The following is a 14,409-nucleotide window of genomic DNA, read 5'->3' on the forward strand; positions in this document are numbered from 1 at the left end:
ATCATGAGAAGACACACAGAGGCTCGGTATGGCAAAGGGACTGGATGGGGGAGGGGAAAAAAACTTTCCTTTCTTTTCTCTGTGTGATTAACCAAGAATCCCCCCCCCCCACTAGTCACAAGTTAGTAATGCCGTGTAAAATGACTTAAGCTGTGGATTTATGACTGTGTGGAGATAATTTTCTAACCAAAGCATGTTTCAAGAAGATCGTGGAAAGTATAAGAGCTTTGGAATGACGCAGTAAAAAATACCGTCGCCATGTTGGCAAGTTCTGTCGGAAGACTTAAGTCTGGGAGGAGGAACAGAGCTGTTTTTATATTGTGGGAGAGACTCCTCAGAGGGACTTAAGAGCAACAGTTTTGTGAGATTAATGATGGAAAGAGTGATGTTATTTATGAAAGCGATGATTTATGGAAACCATCGTGGTATGAGGACTGGACGAACGGAAAATTCACACAGGATTATAATTGGTGTTTATCTGCTTAAGGAGATTATCAGAAGAGATCGTAAAGGAAAAAAAGAAAAAATATACGAATAAGATGAGATGTGGAAACAGCAAGATAAGACTGGATAGAATTATGAAAATTATTTGGACTGATTTGTGGATATTAACTCAGTAGCAAGAAGATGATCGGAATCCCCCTTCGGAACTTGAAATATGGGTCCCCTCAACAAAAATTTAAAATTCGGCTTTGTAATTCAGAATTTATGTGATGTGATGTGATTTGATTGGTCGGTTAATAAAAAATATTTTTTTTTAAAAGTGGCTATCCCGCACCTGGGGGGGGCACCATCCATGCCCCCCACCCCCCCCTCGGGAGTGCGTCCGCCCTGGGTAGCATGGGCATAAGCTCTGCCCCACTTTCTTGTTCTTTCTGTACATCTTCTCTGGAGTGGCCCCAGGAGCCAATCCCCAGTGGCTAACTCACCTCATTTCACTCTGATTGGCTCTGATCAGATGATGAGAATACCACTTCTTCAGTGGCTAAAAATGCTCCCCTTTCATGATGATTGGGTGACTCTAGGATGCTGGAGGCAGGGACCATGCTGCAGATGCTGGACCACTGTAGCTCTTGAGTGTGAGTCTGGGCTCATCACAGTCTTTTAGCCTAACCTACCTTGCAATATTGTTCTGAGAATGAAGCACATTAAAAACCCCAACCAGTTTAGTGTATGTTTGTAACAGTTCCATCATCCCATTGTTTTGGAAGAAGCTGGATCTTGTACGTCAGAAAAACCCATTTGCGGTGAAAGGTGAACGATAGTGCGTTTGACACAACACTAGCAGTATGCAGAGTATGGCTCTGCCATTAACATCAGTCCATTGATTATAATGGATCTACTCTGAGTAGCGCTGAGTTGGATGCCACACGCTGTCAGCAGTGTGAAATCTTAGCTGGTCCCTAACAGCCTCTTGGGCAACATCAGCAGGAAAAGGCTGGAGATGCAATTCAAATTGTTTGAAGATTAAACTTCCCCGAGTCCTTCGGAATCCCCTCCCACGCCTTCTGCCTGCTTCATAGCAGAAATGTGAGTGGCCCATAGAAAACAATGAAAAGAAATCCAGGATCTGAGCACAAGCTGTGTTCGAGCTTCCGAGTATTCTTTGCCTCTTCCAAAACAAAACAAAAGTAGAATAAACCGAAACACTTCAAAAAGACAGAATACAGAAATGTGAGCTTATGCTGGCAGGTATGATTTAAAGAAAGTTCTTAAGCAATTATCATCATCATCATCATCATCATCATCATCATCATCATCATTATGATTATCTGCTGTTCACCAGAAGGTCCTAGGGCAGGTTACAGCAATATAAAATGCAGCATTAAAAGAGGTGTTTTTTGTGTTTTTTTTAAAATGACAGAACTAGAACAGATCCTAAAAATATATAATCTTAAGTGTCAAAGGCCAGGAGAAAGGCCTGTATCTTCAGGATACATCAAAAGCTGTACAATGAAGGTACTGATAGACTTATTAGTCACTTGCTATTCTAGTCCATTTCCCCCACGATGCAGGTTAAAAAAGAAACTTGAGGCCAATAGCCCCACATGATGCGCCCTCTGTCTCTGCAGTGATTTGAATTTGGAGTCTAGCACTGATTCTGCCTTAGGTGCTGCTTACACTGGCCGATGCAGAGACCCAGTTCTTACACACTGTAGTTTCACAAGCATGTATTTTTAAAGCAACCAAACAAAGAGTCTTCTGGCACCTTAAAGACTGGGCTATAAGTAATAAAGTTGTTGTTGTTGTTGTTGAATCTGTGGCGCAATGAATCAGTGTGTCTGGCTGCCAACCAGAAGGTTGGTACTGTAGTTTGAGCCTGCTCAGGGATGGCTGTGGGCAGGATTCCCTCACTGCAGGAGGGAATGACCCTCTGGGTCCCTTCCAATTCTATGATTTTCTGAGTGTGCAATAATAGTGGGGTCAAATGGCCATGCCGAGTGAACTGCGGCAGTTCAATTAAACCTTAAATATTTGCAAAATAAACACAGTGACCATTCACAACAGCAGTGCTTGGTTGTTCTTGATTTGCCATGTTAATTAATCTCTAATGGGATACAAAGCCATTGCCTCTATTCAAGCCCAAACAGATAGAATAAAACTCTGTGCTACATTCTAATTCGGCTATTTTGCACTGGAATGTTTCCCTTTAAAATTCCTCCGGCAGACAAGGGCAATGTTCTAGTCTGCTGTGGAATGTCCTCTTGGGAGACTGAAATGCTCCCCCACTGATTTCTAAATGTAGACATTCCTTGTATCATTTTTGTGCCTGCCTGTCCTTTTTTGCACAGAGAGACCAACATGTTTTGTCATGAGCATTGCTGGCAGGTGACAGAGGAAGATGAGCAGCTGGACGAGTCCTTGATGTCATGGCTTTAGTTGCTGGGTCTTGTAATCATGCTACCCAATATGGGGGGGGGGGGAGGAGGGCAAGGTAGGCTCCAGTTAGTTGAATCTTCCGTGATTGCGTTTCTGTTGTTGCTGATAAGTAGCTGTTTTTGATTAGGACAAAATCTGTAGACAAGGACAGATCTCCTAATCCCTCTCCAGTCTCCACCACAAGGCCTATAAGAGAGAATTATTGTTGAGGGTGGGCAATGATGTCCACTGGAATGTGTTTAACTGGGATGTGGACTTAAGAACAAATGATGTTTTGTCACACCCCCACAAAGCCCCATCTGCACTTTACGCTTCAAGTACAGTGGCACCTCGGGTTAAATACTTAATTCGTTCCAGAGGTCCGTTCTTAACCTGAAACTGTTCTTAACCTGAAGCACCACTTTAGCAATGGGGCCTCCTGCTGCTGCCACGCTGCCGGAGCACGATTTCTGTTCTCATCCTGAAGCAACGTTCTTAACCCGAGGTACTATTTCTGGGTTAGTGGAGTCTGTAACCTGAAGCGTATGTAACCTGAAGTGTATGTAACCCGAGGTACGACTGTAGTTTCATACCACTTTAAACCGTCACAGCTCCCCCCCCCAAAGAATCCTGGGGACCATAGTTTTTTTTTAAGGGGGCTGAGAGTTAGGAGACTCCCCACCCCTCACAGACTACCATTCCCAGATTTCCCTGGAAAGAGGGACTGAATAATAGAGCTGGAAGTGACCACAAGTCCAGCACTCTGCAATGCAGAAATCTTTCACGCAATGTGGAACTCGAACCCAGGACCCTGAGATTAAGAGTCTCGTGCTCTACTGAGCTATCCCTCAAGGGGATTGTCAAAACACTCTGGAATTTATAACGGGGATGGCAATACTCTGGTCTCCTAACAACGCCCTTAACAAATTACAGTTCCCGAGATTAATTGGGGAACAGCTATGATTATTTATAGTAATATAATACTACTTCGTCGGTATAGTGCATATGGGATCACAAAGCCGGTTCCTGGTACTTTTCATGTTATGCTATAAAATAATACCCTTTTCTGATTATAGGGCAGCTGAGAATTGTTAGGAGGCCCTTTATCCCCGCACCGAGCTATAGTACCCACAGTTTCCTAAGAAGACGAATTGATTGTTAAACCGCTCCGATAGCTAGTAAATTAGCACATGCGAAGTGTATGCAAATTCCAGCCCCGGGCCTGTGCCCCTCCTCCCTCCCAGCCCTTGAAGGACCTAGGACTAGGTAAAGAAGGAGCTGCTTGGATCTTAACCTTACACCGAAAAGTGAAAAGCGCGCTGGAGAAAACTCCCCGGGCGGACCTGGGTCAGCGCGAACCAAAGCGCCTGCTCGGGACCGGCACTGTCAGCTCTGAACTCGGCTTGTTAAGAGATCAATGGCTTCGGCCGGCTCGCAGGCAAAGTGCCCGAGGAAGCGCGCAGGAGCTCCTTGGAGAGGCCGGGCGGGACAAGCGCGGACAAGACGGGATGAAAGCGCAGCAGCGGAGGCGGCTGGAGACGCGGTGCAGGTACGAGCGCGCCAGGCGCGCGTCTGGGAGCCTTTTGCACGCGCCGCTGGCTGTTCCTTTGGCACGGAGGTGCAAAGCTCTCCTGGCTCGGCTGGGGCAAGTCGTAACTCTGGGCCCGCGCGCGTCACTGGGTGGCCAATTTTAAGTCGTCCTTTTTTCTGTTCTTGGCGGGAATTGACTGCGCTTCTAAAGAATGCTTTGCTTTTGTGTCGCATGGTTCAATCCTTCAAAGCGCTTCACAGCTCTTGTATAAATCATTCACATCGGCTTTTTCTTCATCTTCTTTCATTAAAAAAACACAGAAACTCAAACGGATCCCTGGAAGACGGATGGGCTGGTGTCAATGGCAGATGGGTGCAAGTGGGAAACGAGAGTTCAAAAGGAGGAGATGACGCAGCAGGGCGGTGTGTGTGGTGCCCGTCACCCCGCACCCCATATGCAATTTAAAATAAAAACAAATCTAAACTGTAAAATAACTTTATTTTTTTAAATGATGCAAAACTTAAAGGTATGCTGAAATTAATATAACTTCTTTCCGGATGTCTACTTTGATGCTTAAAAAATATTCATATATATATATATATATATATATATATATATATATATATATATATATATATATATATATATATATACACACATACATACACACCCCAACCTATTTTTGTTTACATGCCTCAACTGCCTACTGAGTAGTTCTGCTGGTGCTGATGTAGTGAAGGCCACCGATGACTTGGAAGGTGGAAAAGGCAAATCCAAGATGCAACATGCCTTCCTCCTCTAAAAAGGAATTACTGTATTGTTTTGCTCTATAACACGCACCCGACCATAACACGCACGTAGTTTTTAGAGGAGGAAAATCCATAGGCATGCCACCCGTAGGCATTCCCTCCATATCACGCACAGACATTTCCCCTTACTTTTTAGGAGGAAAAAAGTGAGTGTTATGGTGCAAAAAATACGGTATTTTCAGGCCCGAGTTTATCTGTGAGGAGGAAGAGCCACATTTCATGGGGACCGTACTGGAAAAATTTTGCTCATTGCAAAAATGCTGCTATCGCTAAGAAGCAACCAACTATATCACGGCCTCCTGCCCTCTCCCCGCCATCTGTTGTAATAAATGTCAGACATATCAATTAGGCACCCACAGCGTACATTTAAAGGACTCTTATAAGAGTCACGGAGAGAATCCTGGGCATTGTAGTTTAAGGATACTTGGAACTGTAGGTCTGTAAGCTCAACACCAGGCTTCCTCAACTTGGCCCTCCAGATGTTTTGAGACTACAATTCCCATCACCCCTTAGCACTGGTCCTGCTAGCTAGGGATCATGGGAGTTGTAGGCCAAAAACATCTGGAGGGCTGAGTTTGAGGAAGCCTGCTCAACACCCTTCACAAACTGCATCTCCCAGGATTCTTTGGGGGGGGGGGAGTCAGGATTGTTAAAGTGGTAGAAGAACGCTTTAAATGTACGGTGTAGGTGTGGATTTATACCTAGCCAGATGGGTGGGGTATAAACAATAAATGATGTTGTTGTATTTGCGCTAACCAAGGCAGCAGGGGAGAGAGAGCAACTCCATGGAAAATAGGGATGGGAAGTTGCTAAAAATAAGAGAAAAGACGAAATTCTCTTTCGATTGTATACGTTAAAAATGTTAAAACTTAATAAAACGTAATGGGGGGGGGGGAAGAGAAAGCATAGCTCGATATGTCAGAGCATGTAGGTGCTACCCTCCCAGAAGAAGAAGAAGAGTTTGGATTTGATATCCCGCCTTTCACTTCCTTTTAAGGAGTCTCAAAGCGGCTAACATTCTCCTTTCCCTTTCTCCCCCACAACAAACACACTGTGAGGTGAGTGGGGCTGAGAGACTTCAAAGAAGTGTGACTGGCCCAAGGTCACCCAGCAGCTGCATGTGGAGGAGCGGAGACTCGAAACCGGTTCCCCAGATTACGAGACTACCGCTCTTAACCACTACACCACACCAGGGCAGTGAACAAGATCTAGCTTCGGCTCTGTGACCCTAAAGGATGTTGGAACTGCTGGTACCATCACCGCAGACCGGCATTGGCCATGCAGCTGGTGGGAGAGGCTCCCCGTTCCTGATCTAGCTCCTCCCGGTCCATCACTGGATCACCTTCCCCACCATCTAGCAGCTGGCTGGAACTCTGCGCAGTCCTGCAAAACCTTCCCTCCGCTCAGAGGACTCGCTCCAGTGAGACGTTGCATGAGCCATGACCATTTTAAAGTATCTGCAACACGAGAGAGACGCAGCAGCCCAAGCGGAAAGCTCCCATAGGTGGATTGCATTCCATGCCTCCGCTGGGGGCGGGGGGGGGATAAAATAAAAATAAATCTGACTTCATTCAGTAGCAATCAGCAGCCCCACGTGACCCCCAGAAAGATGACATCACCCTTATTCTAACCGCTTTCTCTCCCCACTTCCCCGTTATTTTAAAGGGGCAGCGGGAAATTGCGTCCTCCTCTCTGTTTACTTTAGGAGGTATTTTGCTGCTATTTCACGGGCTGGATTCAGTCACATACCGGCAAACTCCAAGCGAAGAACTACAGTGGATTTAGTGCTCCTGAGAAGCGAAGTCGCTTCCCTCCAACAGATCAGACTTTTTTTGCGATAAGGAGTGCCATGAGATAAATGCACTGGAAAAGGATGTCCTATTATAATACAGTATATAGTCTCCCTGAATGTTTCAATAAACGTCGTCGGGACAGCGGGTGGCATCCCACTAAGCTTGCCTCAGAGTAGATCCGTAATAATTAAGGTCCCATTTCAGACACAACCCTCGCCCCAGGCCACGCACCTGCCTATTGCAAGCCCCAACGCGCTTACCAGTGGTGCGCGCTGCCTCCCTTGAAACGTAAAAGCAGCGCCATGCAGCCGCGCTCCCCCCCCCCGGCTGGATTTCTCATGCAGCTGGCTTAATACACGAGCTCCCTCTCGTGGCTGCTGTCTGCCTGTTTTCTAACCCACCATGAGTCCCTTACTATCTCGATTTTTGCCCGCAAAACCCAGGCAGGAGAGCGTCTCACTGAGCACCCCCATTGCAAACCTCTAGCAAAAGGGACCAGAGAGGGGCTCGTCCTCCTGCGCTTTTGACAAATATACCCGACTGGGAGAGCACTAAACAGGTGATGGAGGCGATGTGTGGCTTTCTGTAGATCTCCAACTCCCATTTCCCTCTGCCGATATGGACACCACAACCACCAGGGGCAATTACTTTGAATAATAGAGGTGGCTACACAGCAATTCTGGGGAGCTGAGAATGACAGGCCCCGCCTCCCACCCCCTTTCTTTTCTACATTGCTTTCCTCCCTCTCATGCAGACGTTGCAACTACAACTCCATCGTCCCTGGCTGTTGTCAGTGTTAGTTGGGGCTGATGGGAGTTGTAGGTCTAATAAAACCTGGAAGTCTGCAGGTTTCTCATCCTTCAAATTGTTGCTAGATGCAGCCTCGAGGACTCCCGAGTTTCATACCGTTAAAAAAGCTGGGCGCCACCCGCACTCTCTGCCGAGTAGTAGCAAAAATCCCAGGTGGTTCCAGGGGTCTGTGCTCCTTTGGAGAACTGAAGATGCAGCGGAGGTGTCGTAGTTTTAAGAAATGTGATTTATTCACGTATTTTGACTTTCAGTCTGCATGGAGGGAGTCTAGAACTTACAGCATGGTCTCTCAAGAGGAGCTTGCAATGCAGGGATCTTTTGCCCAATGTGGTCAACACCTCCGTGCCATTCCGTTGTCAGCTGGGCGGAGAGAATGCAGGATGGTTGGGATCACGGATGGGGAAAATCTGTGGTCCCTCCAGATGTTAAGGGGAGGAAAGCAACGTTGAAATGAAAGTATCCTTAACAAATGAAGGAAGGCAGGCGACCTCTATTAGTGATGAATAGAGCGAACAACCTTGGAGGCGGGGAAGGAAGGAGATGGTCCTTAGAGTCACTGGTATTCCTCCCGGTTGCAAAACGCTAAAGTAGCCCTGGCTGTCGACCCTCCAGGTGTTGTTGGACTACAACTCCCATCAGCCCTAGCAGGCGGTTGGTCAAAGCTCACGGATGATGGGATTGTAGATTGCAGATAAAACCACATGGGGCGGTTTGCAAAAAAGCTAAACCAATAAAATCATCACGCACAAAAAATTGCAACCATAATTTAAAAACCGTACAGAAAGTTTAAAACCACAATAAAATTAGACCAAAACGAATGAAAACTCGTGCAATTTTTCTAAGCATCCGGGCACGCTTTATTAAATAAGAATATTTTCGGCATGCGCCGAAAAATGTGCAGTAGAGGAGCCTGCCTCCTATCAATGGGCAGGGAGTTCCAAAGTCCAGGTGCTTGGAGCCTTACCGCACATCTGGAGGGCTGGGTAAGACTGCGCCAAGACAAGTAGGAAAGTTCACTTAGTCCTATGTAAGTAATCCTACATTGCGCATGGGCCATTGAATTTCATGGGGCCTTGCACCCGAGTGCGCACGTTCAGGGCTGCGCTGCAAAATCCACATTTATTTACTTATTTCTCCCTCCTTTCCCTTCCCAGCATCGAATGGGTTAATTACTATGCGCATGCGCAAGGTCTCCCCACGGCGCGGCAGCTGCCTTTCTTACGCAAGCGCGGCAGCTGCCTTTCTTACGCAAGCGCGGCAACACGACTGGGAAAAGCAGCCCAGGCCGCGGCTTGATAGACGGGCATGCGCGGCGCGCCGGCCGCCGAGCCCCTTCTCCGTCACCCGCCCATGCGCAGAGCCTTCGCTGTCGAGGCCCTAACGGCGCACGCGCAAGGGGGGACGAGCGCTGAGCGGGCAGGCCCCGCCTGCTTTCCCTGTCTGCGCTTGCGCAGCTAGGGTCCTGTGGCTAGAGGGGACCGGGCTGCCCCTCCCCAAATCCGGAGGAACCGGTGAGTGTTGGGTGTGCGTGTGTGCGCCCGCCCGGTGCATTATGGGAAAGGGGCAGATTTTTTGTTTGTTTGCCTGCCCTCCCCCCATGGCCCTTAATACCCCCCCACCCCACTAGTCGCAGTGCAGCATGGGATTGTGGGCTCCTCTTGAGGTCCATGAAGCCCCAGAGCGTTATGGGGACTGAACTCAGCTCTGTTCCATACCTGGGGCGAGGGGCTGACCTCTGCTCTCCCAGAGCATTATGGGAGCGGTCCATACAGTGTCAGCCCCAGGGCATTGTGGGATGAAGTCTCCCCTTGAGCCCCCACTCTTTCCTTCCTCCTCCTGTGCTCTCTAGGGGTCTCTCTTTCTCCCCACCCCACAAATCCCCCAGGCCCCCAGTGCCTCCATCCAGGTTGCAAGCCGAGGAGCCTGTGCCAGACATTTATAACTAGTTCTGCTCCTCTTCCAGGTTTGGGCTGCTGGCGTTAAGGGGTGATGTCTGAAGTACCCAAGCATGTGGAAGCTGGGAGCTCAGAGGACATTGGCTTTGAGGAGGAGAAGGAGGAGGAGGGGACTTCGACCGGTGAGCAAAGTGTAGTGAGCTGCAAGGGAGAACTCCCGTTTGCTTTGAGGGGGTGGGAGGATAGGGTATGGGGGTGCTTGAGTTTCCCTCCCTCCTGCCAGTAGGCCTGTGTGGTCAGGTAGAGGGCGCCTTGGTTTGTACGTAGGTGCTAGACCCACTGCGCTAGGGGGATTGGGAGCATAATAGAATTCTTCCCTGCCAACTCGCAGATCTGCTGGCCCGCCTAAGCAGAGCAACAGTTGATTTACGTCCAAGGGCTGCCCTGAGAGTAGTAAGTCTCCGTTCGCATGAGAGGGCTGGATGTTAGCATCCTGTAGAGCTAGGCTGCATAGGGTTTGGTGTTACCGTTAACTTTCCCACTGGCTGCAGTTGTTTCAGCAGGGCACTAGGGGGTGGTATCCTACAAGAAAGGGCGCAGGCAGTTGCAGAACTTTTAGGAGAACATTTGTCCCACTCTCCTAACCATGGTACTGCTGAGTACTAAGCATTGGCTTGTTTTCATCGTAGGTATGATCCACCCACCCACCCACCCCACCTGTTGTTAGTGGGCTATTCTTGGATTGGCTCCCAAGAGCTGAGTAGCACAGCTGTTTAAATAAGCCCATTGAAGCTACTAGTATTTTGTTAGTAATCTACTGGAGTGCTTTGTGTCTCCAGAGGTAGTATCCATCCCACTTGCAAGAAACCTTGGAAGGGGAGAGTGCGCTTGTTCTTGGATCCTTCTCCCTGGTTTCTCATAGCCATGTGGTAGGCCATTGTGAGAACAGGCTATTGGGCTAGATGGGCTCTCTGTATATTATATTCTCTCAGTCTATAGACCTCTTGGCCTTGAAATCCCAGTTCCCAGTTGAAAGGTGACATTTGTGGAGCAGGAGTAGGCATTGAGGAGGAGATACTTGTCTTTATGGTGATCTCTTCTGGATGGCTGGCAGTGGTGCCATGTGTTCATGGCAGTGCTCAATTTGTGGCCAGCCTCTATAGCATACAGATGTATGATCTGCTTGGTTCATTGTGAGCTCTCTTTGACCAAAATCATCATTTTGATTCATTATTTAGGCATATTATATTGCCATGGAGCTTAGGGTGGGTTTAAAAAAGAAAAGAAATATATGCAATAACCCAACAACAAACTTGCAAAGGAAAGTGTAAGTGAATGAAGCTTCACAGATGATGAGGGTTTTGAATTTGGGTCTCTCTCTCTCTCTCTCTCTCTCTCTTCCCCCCTTCTCCTCCCAGTCTAAACACAGCAGTTGAGCCACACTGTCTGCTCATCCATCCTATGTCAGGGACCCAGTTCAGACACCTAGAACTTGTAAAAAGGCAGTTGCAGAATATACATTTTTCTCCTGGAAACTTGTGTAAGCCTGAGCATCATTCAGGAGCGGAAAACTCTTGTGAGACCTTTTGATGGGCTTTCATTTATGATGGCTAGCCTTTTAGTGGAATGAGGGTTCAGGCAAGGTTGTGTGTCTTTCTTAGTCCTGCACAAGCACATGGGAAGTGTGACAATGGGAACTAGATACAGATTTTAGTGTTCTCAGTCTTGGCTTTATTCTTTCCATTTTTAAAAAGAAGAAGAGGAACAAATATCTAGTCCCTTAGGTTGAGAACATGGCCTTGGAAGTGTCTTTTCTCCTGGGGAGCCCTGCCTTAAAATCTCAGCTCACAAAATGGTCTCAGCCTCAGTTTGCCACCTGCAAAATAGACATGGGTGTAGCCAGAGTTGATTCAAGGGGTGTTGAGTATCTTGACTACTTACTTATTTTGGTCAATATCCTACTTCATTGTAAAGGTGGGTAATGTGTTACACAAAGGAGCTGCATTTTTAAGAATATATTTTGAAGGTACAGCATTTCAAATGAGACCTTTGGTGGATAAAGGTGCATTATATCTATATAAATAGGTGCATGAAACATATTTGAGGTTTCAAAAGAGTAGTTATTCATGAGGGATGTGGAGCTATGTGTGTGGAAAGGGGAGGGAAGGTGGAGATAGAAAATCATTAATGGATTGGGATATTTGGGATGAGTCCTTACTTTTGAATGCATCTGTATTCAAGCCTCCTCCTCTGATGAACTAGCCTAGAGCTGTCTGAGGTTCTGCCAGTTATGGACTGTGATTCTTCTAGGTGTCTCTACCATGCACGAGGAAGAGGATGAATCTGAAGCTACATCCGTATCTTCTGGAGACAGTAGCCCCCCTACCCCATCAGCCCAAAGCCTTCCAGGTAAAAGGACATGAAAACGTCATATCACAAAGCAAGCTTTCCCCGTAGCAAAATGGCTGAACTAGACTGTTAAAGGGGGGTCTTGTGTTGGAGCTGGGGCTCAATTTGACTCTGGATTTAGCCACCCATTCGCAGTGCCAGGGATTCAGCTCAGCAGCCTCATGCTAGTCATGAAGAAAGCACCTCTGAGCATTTCAGGAGTGCATTTCCAACACCGCTAACTGTAGCCCTTGCCATCCTTGCACATTTTAGAGGAGTTAGCAGAATTTCTGGATTACAGGGTGCGGCTTTCAGGCTGCCTTTGAGCCCCAGAACTTCCCCAGCCCCAGGATTTGACTTCCCCCACCCGCTTTGAATGACAGAAGCTGATATGCAAAATAAATAAAATAAATATTAGGCAGATGGGAAGAACTTGCTGTACCTCCGAAACCTGGAGGTGTTGTTATTTGTACCTCACTGCATTTCCCCCCTTCCTCTGCCTCTTTTATTAGGCCCCCGGAGCAAAGAGCCGCAGGCGACAGTTGGGGAACTGGTGGACGATGGCGGAGAGGCTGGGCAGGATCAGCTGAGCTCTTCGCTGGCTCCCAGCCCTGAGTGGCATGAATGCCCCGAATGCGGCCGTGGCTTCGGCACTTCGCGCGCCCTGAAGGTGCACCGCAGCTACCACGAGGGGCGCAAGCGGCCACACAGCGGCTCCTCTTCCTCCAAACAGCCACCGCCTCTGATCCTGCCCAGTAACCCCAACAACCAGGAAGGGCGAGCAGCCCCCACCTCTGGCCGGGGCCGAGTTTTTCACTACATATGTGCCGAGTGTGGCCTGGGCTTTGCCTCCCCGGCCACCCTGGAGGGCCATCGCTGCGAACATGGCTGGTGCTGGAGCCCCCCGCCTGCTCCCCATAACAAGCTCCCCCCCTCCCCCACCCTGAGGGAGGCCAACGGGGACCAGGACACAGATGGGGCCGACGGACCGTACCACTGCACCGAGTGCCCGGGGGAGTTTGGCTTGGTGTCAGAACTTCACGAGCACTACATGCTCCATGCCCGAGGAGAGCTGTAGATCACATCTTTTCTGCCCCTCCCCAATCCCACTTCCTAATCTAATCAGTGGCGCCTGCCAGGACTCTGGGAGAGAAGTGAAGCCTCCTTAATTTTTTTTATTTTTTGAGGTCCTCTTTTAGTTTCATTCTATTTTTCTAAAATGAATTTAGCAGGAGGGGAGGAGAGTTGGGAGGGTACGCGGTTGCTTCGGAGCAATCCCTCCTGCATGCCCTGCCTCCTCAGAGTAAGTGTAGCAAACGCAGGAGCCCCCTGCCCACCTGCAGGGAAGGGAGCTGTTGCCTTCTCCCTGCCCCCAGAGAGAGGAGCTATCTACGGGTCTGGCGCCTGTAGGTCCTAGCTAATTATTCCCCAAAGGGAGCCCATGTCAATGGGCTTTTTGCAATGGAAGCACTAAGCAGTATTGGGCGTGTTGCTCATCTTTAAACAATTGAACCAGGAGAGATTTTATTCCAGGCCTATCTCAAGGTTGAGGGAGGAGGAAGGGGCTGGGTTAGAACGGCATGTCCTGTGCACAAGGGTCCTGCATCCCTGCTGCCCACCCTCTTACTGTGTAGACAGTCCCCTTCCCAATTTAAGTGCCCATCCTCTCGCTTGTCACCATCTTTGGCACCTGGGTGGTCCATGCTGAACTGAAGCTGTGTTCCGTCTGTCTCTGTGTGTGCGTGTGCGTGTGTTTGGCTTTTTAAAGAGAGCGGCTTCTAGAGACGGCATCCATTCAGCATCAGTCATGAATATTAACAACCTCTCTTCGCAGTAGCTGGGAGAGTCGGTTTAATAAAAGTGATTCTGTATGTGTGACTTCTCACTGTGCCCATCTCTCTCTTCGTGAATGGGGGAAGCTCAATGGCACTGGATTTGGCTGCAGAGATGGATGAGGGGCTATTTCAGTTGCAGGGGAACTCTTTGACCCTCCAGGTGTTGGCTGAATGGCAACTCTCATCAGCCCCAGCAAGCATAGCCAGGAACGAAGATAGTTGTAATCATCCCTTTCCACTGGCCATTCTGGCTGGGGCTGATGGGAATTGGAGTCCAACACTATTTAGAGGTCCCCAATCCCTGCTAGAGAAACAACTAGAGCACCATGCAGCCTTAACGTCCAGTTCCTGTTTGAAAGCTGCTTTTGGAGTAGCCAAAAGTACAGGGAGAAGACACGGAAGCAAAGGGAAGTTTACATACCACCAGTAAAAATGCTACCATCAATGCATGGAATCTAAGTGACAGAACACAAAAAGGAAAAGAGATGG

The 14,409-nt window shown here is 48.4% G+C and overlaps 1 protein-coding gene across 2 annotated transcripts; it reads left to right on the forward strand.

Annotated features, from left to right (window-relative positions):
* Window positions 1–9,165: 9,165 nt before the first annotated feature.
* LOC308592173 (zinc finger protein 629-like) lies at window positions 9,166–13,963 on the forward strand. 2 transcript variants are annotated; one of them, XM_081203466.1, is made up of 4 exons: window positions 9,166–9,313; window positions 9,766–9,879; window positions 12,008–12,106; window positions 12,598–13,963. In XM_081203466.1, exons 2-4 carry the CDS (start codon window positions 9,792–9,794, stop codon window positions 13,161–13,163), a joined length of 753 nt encoding a protein of 250 aa, XP_081059592.1. In that variant the 5' UTR covers window positions 9,166–9,313; window positions 9,766–9,791; the 3' UTR covers window positions 13,164–13,963. The 2 variants fall into 2 exon arrangements, with proteins under 2 accessions (XP_081059592.1, XP_081059593.1); XM_081203467.1 differs by lacking the exon at window positions 9,766–9,879.
* Window positions 13,964–14,409: the final 446 nt, after the last annotated feature.

Source organism: Podarcis bocagei (genome assembly GCF_964188305.1).
Source record: "Podarcis bocagei genome assembly, chromosome: 7".
Classification (NCBI taxonomy): Eukaryota; Metazoa; Chordata; class Lepidosauria; order Squamata; family Lacertidae; genus Podarcis; species Podarcis bocagei.